At 39.8% G+C, this 16,105-nt stretch overlaps 1 protein-coding gene across 1 annotated transcript; it reads right to left on the bottom strand.

Annotated features, from left to right (window-relative positions):
• Positions 1–2,441: 2,441 nt before the first annotated feature.
• On the bottom strand, positions 2,442–14,376 carry LOC140786759 (uncharacterized). Its single transcript, XM_073135433.1, has 15 exons — positions 14,142–14,376; positions 13,924–14,021; positions 6,556–6,656; positions 6,384–6,462; positions 6,124–6,184; positions 5,643–5,689; positions 5,441–5,533; positions 5,236–5,326; positions 4,751–4,799; positions 4,070–4,186; positions 3,841–3,988; positions 3,511–3,603; positions 3,364–3,432; positions 2,829–2,871; positions 2,442–2,708 (listed from the first exon to the last, which is right to left on the bottom strand). The coding sequence occupies exons 1-15, from the start codon at positions 14,197–14,199 to the stop codon at positions 2,608–2,610; spliced, it is 1,248 nt and encodes a 415-aa protein (XP_072991534.1). The 5' UTR covers positions 14,200–14,376; the 3' UTR covers positions 2,442–2,607.
• Between the last annotated feature and the right edge of the window lie 1,729 nt (positions 14,377–16,105).

The following is a 16,105-nucleotide window of genomic DNA, read 5'->3' as shown; positions in this document are numbered from 1 at the left end:
TCCTTATATCCTACCCCCCCCTTATTCCTCTGTATGAGGCTTGTGCTATCATGATATTGTTTGATAACTAGGATGCTACTTTTATCTATGATAGGAAAGTATATTAATTACATTAATGAAGCCTAACATTAGGTCATCCCACTGTTCTGACTGCTTGACAAGCCCTGATGCAGCCCACTGAGTTGAGTGGAGATGCCATTTCCAAATTGTTATTGCCGGTTTCTCCATTTAAGGGTCCCAGAAACATACCAATAATGTTGATAAAGCTCAGAGTGAGGTGGGTCTTGCACTAATCTTCACCTAAAGGGTTGCTATTTCAGTGGAATATCTTGCAGGTATTGCCATGGGGCTTTGCAGGATCATACTGCAGTGGAAGATGCCTCAGGAGTCAGGAGCAGTTGGCTTTGGAAGCACCTGTACTTTGTATGTAGTTTATGGACGGGACTGTGCAGAAGACAATGAATAGTTCAGTTCCCCTGGAAAGCCCAGCAAACTTGTTGCTGCTTTCTGGTGACTGGTGATGCCAGCTTTGATGTTGATATTTCTAGTGGATTGGTGAGTCAGTCTGATATAGAGAATAGCATTGTTTCTCATCCATATCTTCTCCAAAAGTATGCTGGGGATATTGACATGAATGATGCTGGTACAAAATCTTGTCTGAGTTTAAAACGCAATCCTCTGCATCAGGTCCAATCTCTGCTGCACCCCACCAATCTAATAATGCCTGTTGATGGTATCCAAAGATTGCGTTAGGTTACAGAAGAGAATTTTTTTATTAGCAATGTGCTGCAATTGCTTGTCTGATGTGGTGTCTCTTATCTGGCAAGCTTTTTTTCTCTACAAGTTCCTTTATTAAATAGACCACTATAGCTGTTTGACTTGACACTTTTACAGTTTCTGGTACTTCTAGTTACACACAGAGTTGTAATCATTAGCAAGCAGATGATGGTTATTTAAGCACCATTTAGGAGAAAAAACGGAGAGAATAATATAAGAAATAGTGCTCTGTCTATTCCTTTGAACCTTTCTCATATTTGAGTTGAACTGGAACCAATCTTATGTTGTTGGAATAGGATTATAGGACTTTGGGTGATGATGATGATGATGATGATGATGATGATTCTTTTGTTTTGCAACCAAGAGTGGGTTGGGGGACATTAATTATGCAATGGGAGATGCCAATTAGCTTTTGACTGAAACTCTCTTCCACTCTAATCAGATATCATTGTAGGATGAATGACATAGAGAGGAAGTAGGACAGAGTGAACTGCTTCCTAGTACTGATTCTAGGAGTTTTTGATGCTGTTGAGAATATTTTGGAACTATGAAATTTATCTTCTAGTTTTCACAAAAGCAATCAACTTGACAGTCCTGTCCCCACCTTGGAATATTTTCCTCAAAGTGTCCTGGTGACCACAAGGCTCTTTTGTCAATTTGATAGATGCCCATGAGCAGAAACAATCAAGATCCAATCTAATGACCCAGTGTGGTGGAAAAGAGAGAGCAAAGGGAGGTTCTTACATAAAGCCATGCTTCAGACTATTGCAGGGTTTTAGCATCCAAGAATTGTCATCCTATTAATAGCTTTTGGATCTTTCTCGGAGGAAGAGAGAGGAAAAATATCTCTTCTTTTGGATAGCTTCTCATCTGTTGATGATTTGTACCTGACATACTTGACAACTAGGTGACTGCATAAATTGTATTCATGACCCCATTCTCATTGCAATTTGACCATCATGTAGTTGTCAGGGTCTCGGAATAGTTTCACTAATTTTAGTGTAAGTTGGCCTTACCATACACAGTATAATTATTCACCAACACTGACAGACTTGTCCTGAGGACCACCTGAACTGAAATTTTCAACTCTTCCAAAAGAAAAGGTTCAAGAAAATTAGGATTTGCAGGAACTTTTTCTGTTCGCCAAAAACAACTGTGAGCAGCACTGAGCAGACAATGAATCTCCACCAAGTGCTAGTTGTCCTATCCCTTATATATCTGTGATCTGATGAGCACTACAAGCATGAGGCACCACTAACATCCTCAATTGTAAGCATAGATCAAGCAAATAAAGATGACAGAAAGATATGGCGAAAGAGAATATCCATAGAATACCCTAGCGAACGAAACATTATCTCAAAGAAAACCTTAGAACTGTACAATAGTATCAGTCTTTTTTTTTTAAACTTAGGTCTTCATTACTCCTGTATTGTGCCTTTTCTGGCAGAAGAACAATCGCCGAATATATCAAAGAAAGAAAAAGTTGAAGCATATAGGAAAGAAAAAGTTGACACCACCTTTAAGTGGCACCTATGGCTCCAGGATAGTGATGCTAGTTATTTGTTCATCTAATGTGACATCTACCGGTCGACAAAAGCTTACTATATGTCAAACAATGCAATTAGTACATCTCCAGCAACTTTACCAGAACTTAACTAACAGTAGGAGAAAGAAATACATCTTTCATTTTGGGTATCAATCTGTGGAAGTAACAAGAATGTCTCAAAAATCTCAAACATATCACAAGCCGGGATATGGCATGACAGATGAATAACAAAAGCAAGTTCATATTCGAATCGAGGAGTTTTTCCTTACTATTATATGAGAATATTATAAAATAATCTCCTCTTGCACACTGATATTGAGGGTCTTATTTGGGAGGACAATGCTTTTGACCACCACAACTTCATCTTCAACTGCCACAGATTCACCTGGAGTAAGCAGAGAATGTCAATTTGTTGCAGAGACATGAATCAGATTCTCTTCCAAAGGTGCATTCGTGGGTTTGTCCCAACAATAAAAGTAGAATAATGACAAAAGTGAACTCCTACCAAGGATTGTAATTCCAAGTTTGGCATTGTAGTCTTCCTCCCCCTGAAAAATTGAAATTAAAATTTCAAGGCAACACCAGAACCAATATAATGAATCAACGACCTGCACTTATATGGATATGCTAACTAGACAGTCTATAACTTACTCTAACTTGAAGGGAGTGCTCCAATGAAACAGAGATAAAACATATAGGTTTATGACATAAAACTTTTTAACTCGAGAAACCATGATGTTCTTGTTGCACAGATTGAGAGCCAATCTGGATGAGAAATGAGAAGCTCAGTCGAAGAGATAAACAACCAGCTTATGTTGCGAGACTATCGCATCATAATACCTCGCGTACATCTTGCTTCTTGTGATTGAAAGCTAACAGAACTAAGCAAAAGAATAGCTAGGAAGCCACTAAATTAACTCAATAACGATAGTTTTGCAAATAGACGAACATTAGCACCCAGATAGATCTTTAGACTTTTGAATGATGCTCTTCTGATCCTCAACATGAAATGGAAGAAAAGGGAACAAAAATAAGCTTGCCTGTACACGAGACCACTTCCCTATAGATGATTTCCACCCGATGATAGAATGTACGACAACAGCATTTTCCTGTCACGACAAGAATTATTAATACCATGCCTTGAGAAAAGAGTTCATTACTCATTATGAATGTTAAAACGAACACACCTTGATTTCAACATCATCTAGAATGATACAGCTGATGAGCCTTGCGCCAGCACCAATACGAGCATTTGCTGATATAGAGACATTGGGGCCAATCTGTTCGATGAAGCCTCTAAATTAGATATTAAAAAAGCAGCCCTTGGAAAATATCAAATGCTAAATCATGGTACCTTTAACGAAAAAGGGGAAAAAGAAATAAGTGAATTGTACCAAAAGCTAGTATGCATTCAGAGGTAGGTGAATTGGAACCAACTGACTCAATGACAAACTAAATGGTTTTACAAACTTGCAGATTTAGAAAGTACTTTTCAGAAAGAAAAAAAAGAGAAGTACCTTCGCACTTGGATGCACTTTTGCTGATGGATGAATGTAGACATCACCTATAATGGTGGCATTTTTTGTGCCACCTCCTGCTGCTAAAAGATGAGGAGAGGTCATGCGAAATTGTGTAAGATACAGGGCGGAGCATTTCAAAGACATCCTGAGGATGGATGCGGCACTGGGTATTAATAATCCGACAGTTAGAAAAAAAGAACGGACCAATACCAAGGAAAATTTTTACCCTGGAGTCTTGATCTGTTCCCAGAAATCAACCGTCTCATATGTATAAAGTTTTTTCTTTCCTGCAAGAGGAGATAAAATATCCTGATCCAACCTGACATAGTCTACAAGAAGAGGCCTGTCAAAAATTAATATCAGCAGAGACATTTTCAGAAAAGGACCCACTAGTAGAGTTATAAGGTAGTGCATATAGTAAGTTCCCCAGATTACTTTGAACTGATTTATGCAAAAGATTTAATTCATAGAGAATGATAAGACAAATTAGACAGATCTTATTATTCAGCAACATCTCATCTTTAAGTGCATTTTCAGTTAAAAGAGCCATAATAAGATCAATAGGGGAAGCAACACATTTCAATTCACAGCATTATAATCAACATCAAACAAACATCAGCAGACAAAAAGCACGCTGTCAAATATTAGTTCATGCGTGATAGCCAGAAGTCATGCTATGTTGATATGTTCTATGTTTCCCTCTCATGATTATCAAATTGATGTCAATCTTGGAATTTTTTATTTTTACTGTAATTGTAGGACATTTGCCATTCTGACTTGTCAGTTTGTGATGTTCATTCATTTTTCTTTAGCAGAAAGTGGGGATTAGACCCAAGTTAAAAATTCAATATGCAATCCTGTTGTGCATCTAGAAAAACTTATAAGTTACAGACAAAAATAAACATACTTTGTTGCTGATTGGAGAGCTTCGAAGCTGGTCACACGCTGCAAATTAGCTGAAATATCACCATTGAAAAGGAATTAGATTTGTTTCTTATGAATATATATGATGTTGATAGACAAAGAGGCTGAAGAATAGACAACATAGGAAATTATCCTATTCAATGTGAACATTGTCAAAAACAGAGTCAGAAATATCAAGCATTAAGCACTGACACCATCAATGACATCTAAAGCGAATTTGGTTCAGATGTTATCTGTAAGGGAGGAATTCATGATAGCAGCCCATGAAAAAAGTGTGGTGATTAAGATGAACTGTCAAAGAGACACTTAAACAATCCTCTGGAGTATAAAAAAGATGGGATAGCGAAATGGAGCTCCAATAATACTTTTCCAGAAAAGGTACTTGATGACTAACAACACTAGGAGACAAATCAAAATTGATAGAATTATTATTGAATAAGCTAAAATTGATACATGGTTTTTATCTACCTCTCTCTTTTCGTTGCTTCACCACATCCTCGATAGCACTAAAGATATCTGGTGTAAACATATAAACACCACAGTTTATGCGATCACTTACCTACATACAAGGAAACCAAGACCGCGTTAATTTATCGGAAAGAAGCCAAATTCAAAATTAAGATCGGAATATAAATTAAAAGGAAGCAGCGTGATCATCAAGCTGCATACTGACAAAAGTTTCTGGTTTCTCCGTATAGTGTAGTAGTTCATGTGTGACAGGATCAGCCACCAACTCACCGAACTGGCTTGCTAACTCAGCTGATACCTGAGCAAATCATACAGACTGAATATGTCATCCATGCAGCACAAGTGGATGTAACTAAGAAGATCATGTATAAGAACTGATCAAAATATTCTGCAGCAGCGCGTTTCACCTTTATCACTAATATCGTACCCATTCCAGCATATCTTTTATGGGCCTCTGCAACCATGAAGCATAGAAGAGTAATTAATATCAGTACTCACCAAGAAGATACCTAATAGAGGGTCCTGCAACATAACTAATGTTAAAATATAACATAGCCTAATTTTCTTTCGGATATCAAAATCACTTTCAGCATGGTTTGCCACAGGTCACTAAAGCTAGGTTTATGCATTAATTCTTGTTCATCAGTATGTATATCATCTCCTTGCCATTTTGCAGATGAGATTGACATAATTCTCCCTTGAAGTTGAAAAGGTCAGATCATGCTATTGGCCTTTCACCATAAGTGTTCAGTCTTATCCCATAAATAATGTCTGGATGAGGAAATTATTTCACATAAAAATTTATGGAGGTAAGATACAATGAGACAGATCCCACAGGTGCAAATAAACAGCTGAATTTGATTTAGAAATCTGCACTAAAATACTCACCAAGCATATCCGGAAGGGGGAAGCTACAACAAACATCACAATTCAGCAATACTATATGAGACTGCACAACCAAAAGTAAAGTTCATCTGAGAAGTCCAGATAATTCCTTGATAGTGCAAGTTACAACTCAACATGTAGTAGTTTATCAAATGATGTCCTAACTTTTGTCATCACACTACTTTCGTTTTATAAAATCATTTTCCAAAACCCATTTGTTTTTATAGAGGAGCGACTACAGCGAGGAAAGCAAGATGTCGAACCGGATTATCTTCCATTATGTGATCTCTAAATCTGTAAAGTCCTCCTGCTGAGCCATGCGGCTTGTCTTCCCTCAAGTACCTAATGCAACAATCAAGCACGAAAACAAATATATCAAAGAAGAGAGTTATCTCATCTTGCCAAGCCAAAAATAAACACATCAAAAGAATGTACCGAACAGGGACTTTGAGCTCATTGGAGATGGAAGACATATAAAGTGAAAATTCTTTCTCCTCATAGAATCCAACAAGATATATCTGTGCCAAATTGGGGATCTACAACATTCCAGTCAACAAATAAGCATTCTAATACTAAGAAAGGAAAAAAAATGTTAAAGTAAAGAATCTGATATGATCCCTTAACTGATTCTCTTAGCTGACTATAATTGTGTCAATAGCTATGTTAAAGGAAAGAATACAATATGATCTCTTAACTGATTCTGTTAGCCAACTATGATTGTGTTAATATACATCTGTATATGGTAGGATTTAAATCTTAGGCCGTGAATTGTGGATCTAATGCGTACACATCCTGTATGAAGCATGTAACCTGACTCATTGAATGATATCAAGAAAATCTTCTTCACATTCAAATTCTCTTGATGGTATCAGAGCAAAAGCTCTTGGAGACCAAGAATCCTACACAAACATAATACCCCATGGCAAGTGACGAAGAGCGAAATCTTGCTAAACATGGCAGACCTCCGTCTTCTTCGAGAGTCCCAGAACAATGGGAGAATCCCAACCATCCTTTATTTCTCCATCATTCATATAAATCTGGTGCCGTACTCGTTTCACAACCGTTGATAGAAGACAATTATACAACATGAACTCAATCCATGAGCATAGCGTTGACAATCAAAAACAAGAAAGGGTTTGTAGACATTCATAGGCCAATTATCAGTCTTGAAGAACAACAACAGTGGGATCGCTGCAACACTTTGGTCAAGACATAGCTGCTAGGATCAATGTCGAAGGACATCTCTAGCAACGTGATTCACTGCAAAGATGCAACGGATATGTGGCTTGAGTTGCAAGAGCGCTTTTCCCATACAAATGTCGTTCAACTATTCAACATAGAAAATGGGATCCATGGTTGTGAGCAAGGCACTGGCTTAGTCACATCCTTCTTCACCAAACTCAAGAGTCTCTGGGATGAGAGAGATGCACTTTGTGAGATTTCGCCTTGTAGATGTGACGCAGCTAAAGAGATCAAGGTGTACATGAAGAACCAGAAGACCATGAAGTTCTTAATGGGACTCAATGACGACTATGTTGCAATCCGAAGCAGCAAAGTGGCAATAGATCCATTGCCAAGTGCGAATAAGGCATATGCAATGGCATTGTGCCATGAAAAGTAAGCAGAGGCTTTGAATGGAAGGACAATTGCTTAACCAGAGGTGGCAGCTTTTGCTGTTAAGAAGGGAGGTCGTGATTATGATGTAGGAAAGTCTGAAATGAGATGTGAAAAGTGCAACATGACTAATCATAGAACCAAGAATTGCGGGGCTCATCTCAAGTGCACCTTTTGTGGTGGAAAGGGCCATACCTATGATTTTTGTAGAAGAAGAAAGGTTGCTGTGGAAGGAGAACACGGAAGCTCGAATGGGAACCATGTGGCTTCCTAGTATGACAGGAAATTCGATGGAAACAATTTTCCATTCTCACAGGAAGAATGCAAGGAGCTGGTCAAGTTGCTAAGTAAAAATATGGTAGCCAAGGTCAATCATATTGGTAATGTCCCAAACTATGGTGGTCTCTCAGGTAAAACTTTTTCTATCATTCAAAATGGCAAAGACAATGTTTGGGTATTGAACAGCGGTGCAAGTGATCACATAGTTTATGCTTATTCTCCTTTCACTTCTTTGAAACCTGTTCATAATCATTTTGTCAAACTACCAGATGGTACTATGGCTTCAAGCAATCATATTGGCAAAGTAGTTTTCACTCAGGATTTTGTTCTCCATAATGTCCTATGTGTGCCTTTATTCTATTTGAACTTAATTTCTATCAGCAAACTGACACTTGATTCATTCTATATCACCATCTTTTCCAGGCATTTCTATTTTGTACAGGACCTACGATCGGGGAAGATAATTGGGACGGAAATTGAACAGGAGGGGCTGTACTGCCTCAATCTAATATAGAAGGGAACATGCAACTCGATTCACTGCCATACACCCAAACTTTGGCATCAATGCCTCGGTCATCCTTCCACTAAAGTTTCTTCGTTATTTCCCTTTTTCTCAAATCAATCTTGCGATGCAAGTCAGTGTCCTATTTGCCCTTTGGCTAAACAAACTAGGATGTCTTTTCCTTTACACACTAGAAAACTTGATGAAGCATAAGTCAGAAACATGAAACCCTCCTAGTTAATTTCATTCATTTAGTTGAAACTCAATTTGATCAGAAAGTGAAAGTTGTGCATAGTGACAATAGTTTTGAGTTTAAACTAGAAAATTTTTACTCATCGAAAGGAATAGCTTATCAAACTAGTTGTATCAACACACTACAACAAAATGTTATCGTTGAACGCAAACACAGGCACTTGCTCAACGTTGCTCGAGCGATTCTTTTTCAAACAACTTACCTAAGCATTTTTAGGAGATGCCATACTCACTTTAGCATATCTCATTAATAGGACTCCTACACCACTTCTTCAAGGCAAAACCCCATTTGAAAAGCTTTTTCATAAACCACCAAATTACTCTCACTTACGAGTCTTCGGTTGCTTGTGTTTCATGTCAACTCATCCTTCCAAACCCATAGAATTTGACCCGCATCTGACTAAATGTCTCTTCATAGGTTATCCTCACAGTCAAAAAGGTTAACGAGTTTATAACCTAACAGAAAAAAGTCTTTGTTTCTAGAGATGTATTTTTTAAGACACTTTCCCATTCAGGTCCAACTCTCACTCGACTTCTCCAATTGATATGCCTATCTTTCAACCCCAAACACAGTCACACTCATCTGATATTGAACTCTTAGTCCCACCACTTTCCAACTCTAGAGTCCCATTACTTGAACACACACCACTAGATTCATCTTCTGCTACTAACTCACCAATTCTTCCACTAGTGAATCCCCTACACCATTGCTTCCACCATCACAGCCACCAACTCAAACAGTAGAACCACCTGCCTTACCTACATATCCTCCCATGGTAGTAACATCATCCTCACCACCACGCAGGTCGACACATCCTACTAAGACACCGGCCTTCTTGCAGGATTTTCATGTTGAGGCAGCCCTCCCTTCAAGACCTACACCATCACCTTCAACAGACACATGTATAGTTCACTTATTTTCACAAATCTTATCCTATGATTGCCTTTCTCATAATCATAAAGTTTCCACCACTAAACTTTCTATCTAGAAAGAACCTACTTCTTACTTATAGGCTGTCCAAATCCAAGTCCCACAATGGAGAGAAGCCATGCATAAAGAGATTGAAGCTCTTCAAGCAAACCACACTTGGAGTTTGGTTCCTCTACCATCTCATAAACAACCAATTGGTTGCAAGTGGGTGTATAAGCCCAAACTAAATCCAGATGGGTCGATTGATTGTTACAAAGCGAGATTGGTGGCTAAGAGTTACAATCAAGTTGAGGGGGTTGATTATAGAGAAACATTTGCACTAGTTGCCAAGTTAACGATGGTATGTGTGCTTCTTAGCCTTGCAAGGCTACAAGGCTAAGAAGTATATATGAATCTTTCTGAGGAAGTATATATGAAGCTTCCACTTGATTTCGGACGAAGGGGGAGATTCGAGTCTGCAAGCTTCATGTAACACCCCAAATTTTAAAAAAAAAAAAAAAAATTTCCTGACCGACGCACGTGCCGAGCACGTGCGTCGGCCTGCCACCCTGCCACCCTCCCTCTTTTCTTCTCTTCTTCTCTTCCCTTCCTTTCCGTGCACGCCACCTTCCCCATCTCCCTCATCTCTTCCCCCTCACCGCAGCCTCGTGGGCGCTTCCCTCCGCCTCCCTTCCTTCCATCGGTGGTGGAAGGAGATGAGGTGGAGGGGGGGGGGGGGGTTAAACCCCACCCATTTTTCCCTTAGTGGGCTGCAGACCACTGCAGCCCACTAATCCTTTGGGGTGGGCTGCAGACCGCAGCCCACCAGCCTAGTTGGGGTGGGCTGCGGGCCGCAGCCCACCAAGACTTGGGTGGGCTGCAGACCGCAGCCCACCAGCCCAGTTTGGGTGGGCTGCGGGCCGCAGCCCACCAAGACTATCCGGGTGGGCTGCAGGCTGCAGCCCATTAGCCCATTGTGGAGTGGGCTGCAGTCTGCAGCCCACTATTCCAACCTTGGTGGGCTGTGGCTGGGCCCCCAGCCCACCAAGGCCTTATTGCTTGTGGGTTGGGTTTGGGCCTACCCCCTTTTTGCCTCTAGCCTAGCCCATTTGGGGCCATTTGGACCCTATAACCATGTTTACCATTTTCACCTAATTTGATTAGCCTGATCCTTAATTTTGGGATGATACAAGATTCCTAGGATACCCTTGACTCGTACCAAACATAAATGTGCTAATAAGATAATTAATTTTATTAGTTCGCTAATGACTTTACTTGCGTGAATTAATAGGATTGGCACCGCGTGAGGAAGATTTTGGGATCCCGGACTAACTGACGAGTTTTACCATACCGTGGAGACCCCCCAGGCGAGTAGAGTTATACAAATCTAGAATAACATGATACAGTAGGAAATGTCAGTATTAATGCATGCAGTTGGTACTCCCTGTTATATCTTTTGCATATGTAGTTATTTATAACTTTGTTCATCATAGTATCATGAGAATGTTAATGTGTATGATAATGCTTTACATGTGTCCTGTATGGTATACCGTTGCATAGATGTATGATTCTTTGTGATTATGGGTGTAATGATCATGATGACTATAACATGCTTTATACACGCATAAACACTGCACCACTTCCACCTATCATTAGTAGTCGAATTCTGACTAGGCAGTACCCCTACTCACTCAGCCCAGGGTTAAGGGCAGAGTGTATCATATATGTCTATACTATTAGCGGCCTACACGAGGTCGGGAAGCCCGTGTGGCATTCGGGTAGTTATACTGCATAGTTAGGACTAGATTATGATGATAGAAGAACATGATTGTGAGGCGGGGATATAACTCTAGCGGTACCCGACGACGCAGGGTTAGGGCGTCTGTTGATGAGCCGAGGGCTCCCGATTCTCCCGCCGAGGGCGGTGATGATTTAGAGAGAGTGAGATATGGGCTTACGACCGGGGTCCCGAGTCGATGGCCCTGCAGACAACCGGTCACATGTAGTGTCGCCATACACGTGTAGGTGACATTACCGCTAGATGTGTATATATCCCCCCTCGATGTATGAGATGATGGATGATTATGTGATGGATGATTAGATGATGGATGATTGTTTCTTAAGAGTATTTACCCTGTGTGGTGAATAGCTCGGTGAGCGATGATGAGTATGATTATTGCTTTGGTAGACATGAGGTGACTAAACTGCTATTTTATTGCTATGCATAATATGTAAACCTATGATTGAGATGTGTACGAATAAGAGATTGTCTCAAACTTTATATCTGTGTGAACTTATCATAATATGTTTAGGAACTAGCATGTTCCAAGATAGTGATTGGTAATCTTTATCAACTTTGCATTGACTTAGTAAATTATGGTAAGTCATTTTAATAAGCATGTCGTTATCGTTAGCAAATATAGGCATACATTGGATATACACTGTGATGTCATTATTTTAAATTGTATGGATCCTACTCATTTGGGGCTGTAAGCTCACCTCGTGGCGTATTATTTCAGAGCTAGGGACGCGGGTGCGGGTAGCGAGGAGTAGCCGCTTTCTTTCTTTTAGTACGTATTTTAGTTGTATTAAACCCCTGCGAGGGTATGATGATGACGTTGTATCTTTTTGGACTTTAACATAGTATTTTGAATGTATATTTGGAAGGCTTGTTGTGGCCTGTGGACTTGTATCCGGACTCTTATAATTGAGTTTATTTATGGTGAAATTGTGCTGTTGTGTGCCTTGTGAAATCCTTGTACTGACAGGTCATGTGATGTACCGCGTGGGGGAAATTATCCACGCGGTTTACACATGTATTTGGAGGTTTGGGTGTTTCACTTCACAAATCCATTTACAGTTTGAAGCAAGCCTCACGGCAGTGGTTTCTTAAACTATCAACAGGCCTCAAATTAGTTGGATTTCACCAATCCTGATCGAATTATTCATTGTTCGTCTGAAATCATTCAAGTAGATTCACGACATTACTGGTTTATGTTGATGATGTGATATTGGCAGGAAATAATTTGGAAGACATCATTGATACCAAGCAATTTCTTTCAAGCCAGTTCAAACTAAAGGACATGGGGCAACTAAAATACTATGCCTTGGAAGTTTCTGAAGGCAGTGGTTTTCTCAGTGCTAAACCCTCACGTTTCCCAGTTGATCAAAACTTGTCATTAACACAAGTGAGTGGTGAATTATTGCATGATCTATCCCAATATCAGAGACTAATAGGGTGACTAATATACCTCACAATTACGAGACCAGACCTTGTGCATGTTGTTCACATATTAAGTCAGTTCATGGACAAGCCTAGACAACCTCATCTTGAAGCTGCACACAAGGTCTTGTGGTACATCAAACACACACCTAGACAAGGGATTCTTTTACCTTCCAAAGGACCACTAGAACTGAAAACATTTTGTGATGCTGATTGGGCTCGTTGTAACAACACAAGAAGATCTCTGACTGGATATTGCATCCTACTTGGACATGCACCAACCTCTTGGAAGACAAAGATACAAAGTACAATGGTGCGTTCAAGTGCGGAGGCAAAATATCATTCCATGACTACTACATGGTGTGACGTAACTTGGTTACAAAGTATATTAAAAGATTTGAATATGTGTCAAGCTCAGCCAGGTAAGCTGTTCTGTGACAACCAAGCAGCTATACATATAGCTTCGAACCCAGTTTTTCATGAGTGCCCGAAACATATAGAGATTGATTGTCATGTGGTTTGTAAAGCAGAGATGGGTAATTAAGATGGCATACATCCGAACCAGTGATTAACCAGCAGACTTATTCACCAAGCCATTGAGTTCGACACAATTTGAGGCATTGCTCAGCAAGTTGAATGTAATCAATATACATTCCAACTTGAGGGGGAGTGTTAAACGAAAGAATCTGATATGATCCTTTAATTGATTCTGTTAGCTGACTATAATTGTGTCAATAGCTATGTTAAAGGAGAGAATACAATATGACCTCTTAACTGATTCTATTAGCCAGCTATGATTGTGTTAATAGCTGTTAATAGACATCTGTATATGGTAGGATTTAAATCTTAAGGCCATGAATTGTGGATCTAATGCGTACACATCCTGTATTAAGCATGTAACCTGATTCATTGAATGATATCAAGAAAATCTTCTTCACATTCAAATTCTCTTGAAAGAAAATATAATCCGACAAAATTACTCAAGGAATTAGCCATTCATTTAGCTATAGCTAGATTACATACCCTTCGGCACGCAGATATGGGGTGATGCACCATTGGCTGCCCCGCCAATGGAAACAAGGGCTTTGGAACATTCAAGGACAGGGGACGAAACCGGGTCCCTGCATCAAAAGAAGCAACAATAGCCAAAAAAACAAGAAAACCCATGAGAAAAATCCCATTTTGGGAAGAAGGCCACGCTTAAATTTGAGGGAAAAAAGAAGAAAAAAAAATTTCCATACCCTTTGTTGGCCCACCGACCATGATCACAGCAACCACCTTTCCTTCCGAGATCCCCATACTTCGTAGTACTTTTTACAGACCGACTAGACCGAGAGAAGAAATCTAACAAGGCAGGGGGGGAAGGGTAAGAGATCCCAATCCAGGATTAGGTCAATGCAGTGGGGATTGGTGAGGGATGAAAGAGGAGTCAACAGAGAGGAACGCAGGGGCGGGAGCATGTCATGTTTTTTCTCTAGGTGAGTGTAGCATTAGCATGCATATATGGATGGTGGGGTCTCAAACTCTCAATTCACTTCCAAATTCCAAGCACGTCGTTTTGTGAACCATGGGGACGTGATGTAAACGTGATCCTGCTGAGGTTGTAAGTTGACCGATATTATTAACTTGTTTCTATACATCATCACCCAGATACGGGTCTGCCCGCTTTTAACTTCTATTATATATGGGAAAGGACTAGCCTTTGTGTTTAATTAATTTACTATTAGCTTATCGATTATCTATCAATAATAAAAATTTATTTATTATATCGTTTTGACTTGGCCGATCCGGTGGACTAGCCGATCTGACTATGCCCAACTATTTTTTCCAAAGCCGAGAATTTTTTTTTTCTTTTATAGCTGCCTAATTTAGATTTTAAGCAGTCTGTTTGTGAACGATGGGGACGTTATTGTTATTATTATTATTTTTTTTTTATTATAATTTTTTATTTGATATTGGAGTCAATCTCAAGAACTCCTATTTCAAATCGCCCCCTCCTCCCTTCCCTTTCCCCCTCCCTCTCCTAAGTCCTAAGATCTCGTCGTCTATGGCGGAAGACCTCAGAGATTCCTAACCTCAAGGCGGCGGAGAAGACCTCTTCACACCCCAGTCCGCCTCCACCGAAGCCTCCGACCTGGCTCCGACCGGCGTCTCCGCCGAGAGCCGGAGCTTCCTCTTCAACATGTGGCCGCCCGACGCCGCGGACGCGCCAGGCCTGATCTGCCGCCTCGTGGAAATCCTAACATCCGCTTCCCCGTTCACCAAGCGCTACGGCACGCTCTCCTCCGACGAGGCCGACGAATCAGCTCGCGCCATCGAAGAGGAAGCGTTCGCCGCCGCTTCCTCCGCTGCCATCGTCGGATACGGCCCCGACGGCGTCGCTAGCGACTCCGTGGATGAGAGTGGATCGAGATACTCCAGGTCTACTCCAAGAAGATACGCCATTGGGTGCTCGAGTTCGCCAAGGCGAGGGCTTCGAAATCCTTCGGGGGATCGGAAGTGGCATCTGAATCGCCGGCTGTTTGATTGATGCTGCCTCAATCGCATATAGTATAAAGAGACTTATACTGAAATAAACTTACCCTTATTTCGCAAATCCCAACTGTGTATCTCTATTTCTCCGATGAGATTACCCTTATCCCCGGGTTAAGAGTGGAATCACCTTCGAGAGTTTTTGACCAAACTAACCCCCCTTTTTTTTTTTTAACCGAAATGGACGGTCCTCAAATTTATTATTAAATAAATCTAATTTACTAATGAAAATGTTAAATTAATTAATATTTTTTAAAATACTGAATAGATCAGTATTTTTATCATCAGATAATTTTTTTTCTTAAATACTGAAAGATTAAGTTAAAAGACTTTATATATATAAATGCCGATCAATTTAGCTTTTTAGAACTAGACAAAAACATTAAATTAATTAGTATTTTTACTTAGGGATAAAATATTAATTAGCTCAGCATTTTTATTAGAGTTACTTTAAATTAGATCTTATTTAATAATAAATTTAAAAAATAATTTATTTCGGTAAAAAAATATTGAAACTAGTCGTCAAAAACTACACCTTTGAAGGTAATATAATTTACCAATTTTTACCACCAAAAGAAAAAATTAACCCCCTTTTATTTACAATCATATTCTAATGATAAAATTTTCATCCAAAATTAATAGTAATATCTTATATCATAATTAAGTTGTCAAG

Source organism: Typha latifolia, chromosome 1, assembly GCF_019914945.1.
Source record: "Typha latifolia isolate L0001 chromosome 1, TyphaL0001v2, whole genome shotgun sequence".
NCBI lineage: Eukaryota > Viridiplantae > Streptophyta > Magnoliopsida > Poales > Typhaceae > Typha > Typha latifolia.
Note: the sequence above shows the minus strand (reverse complement) of the source record. Positions and strands in the feature narration are given on the sequence as shown.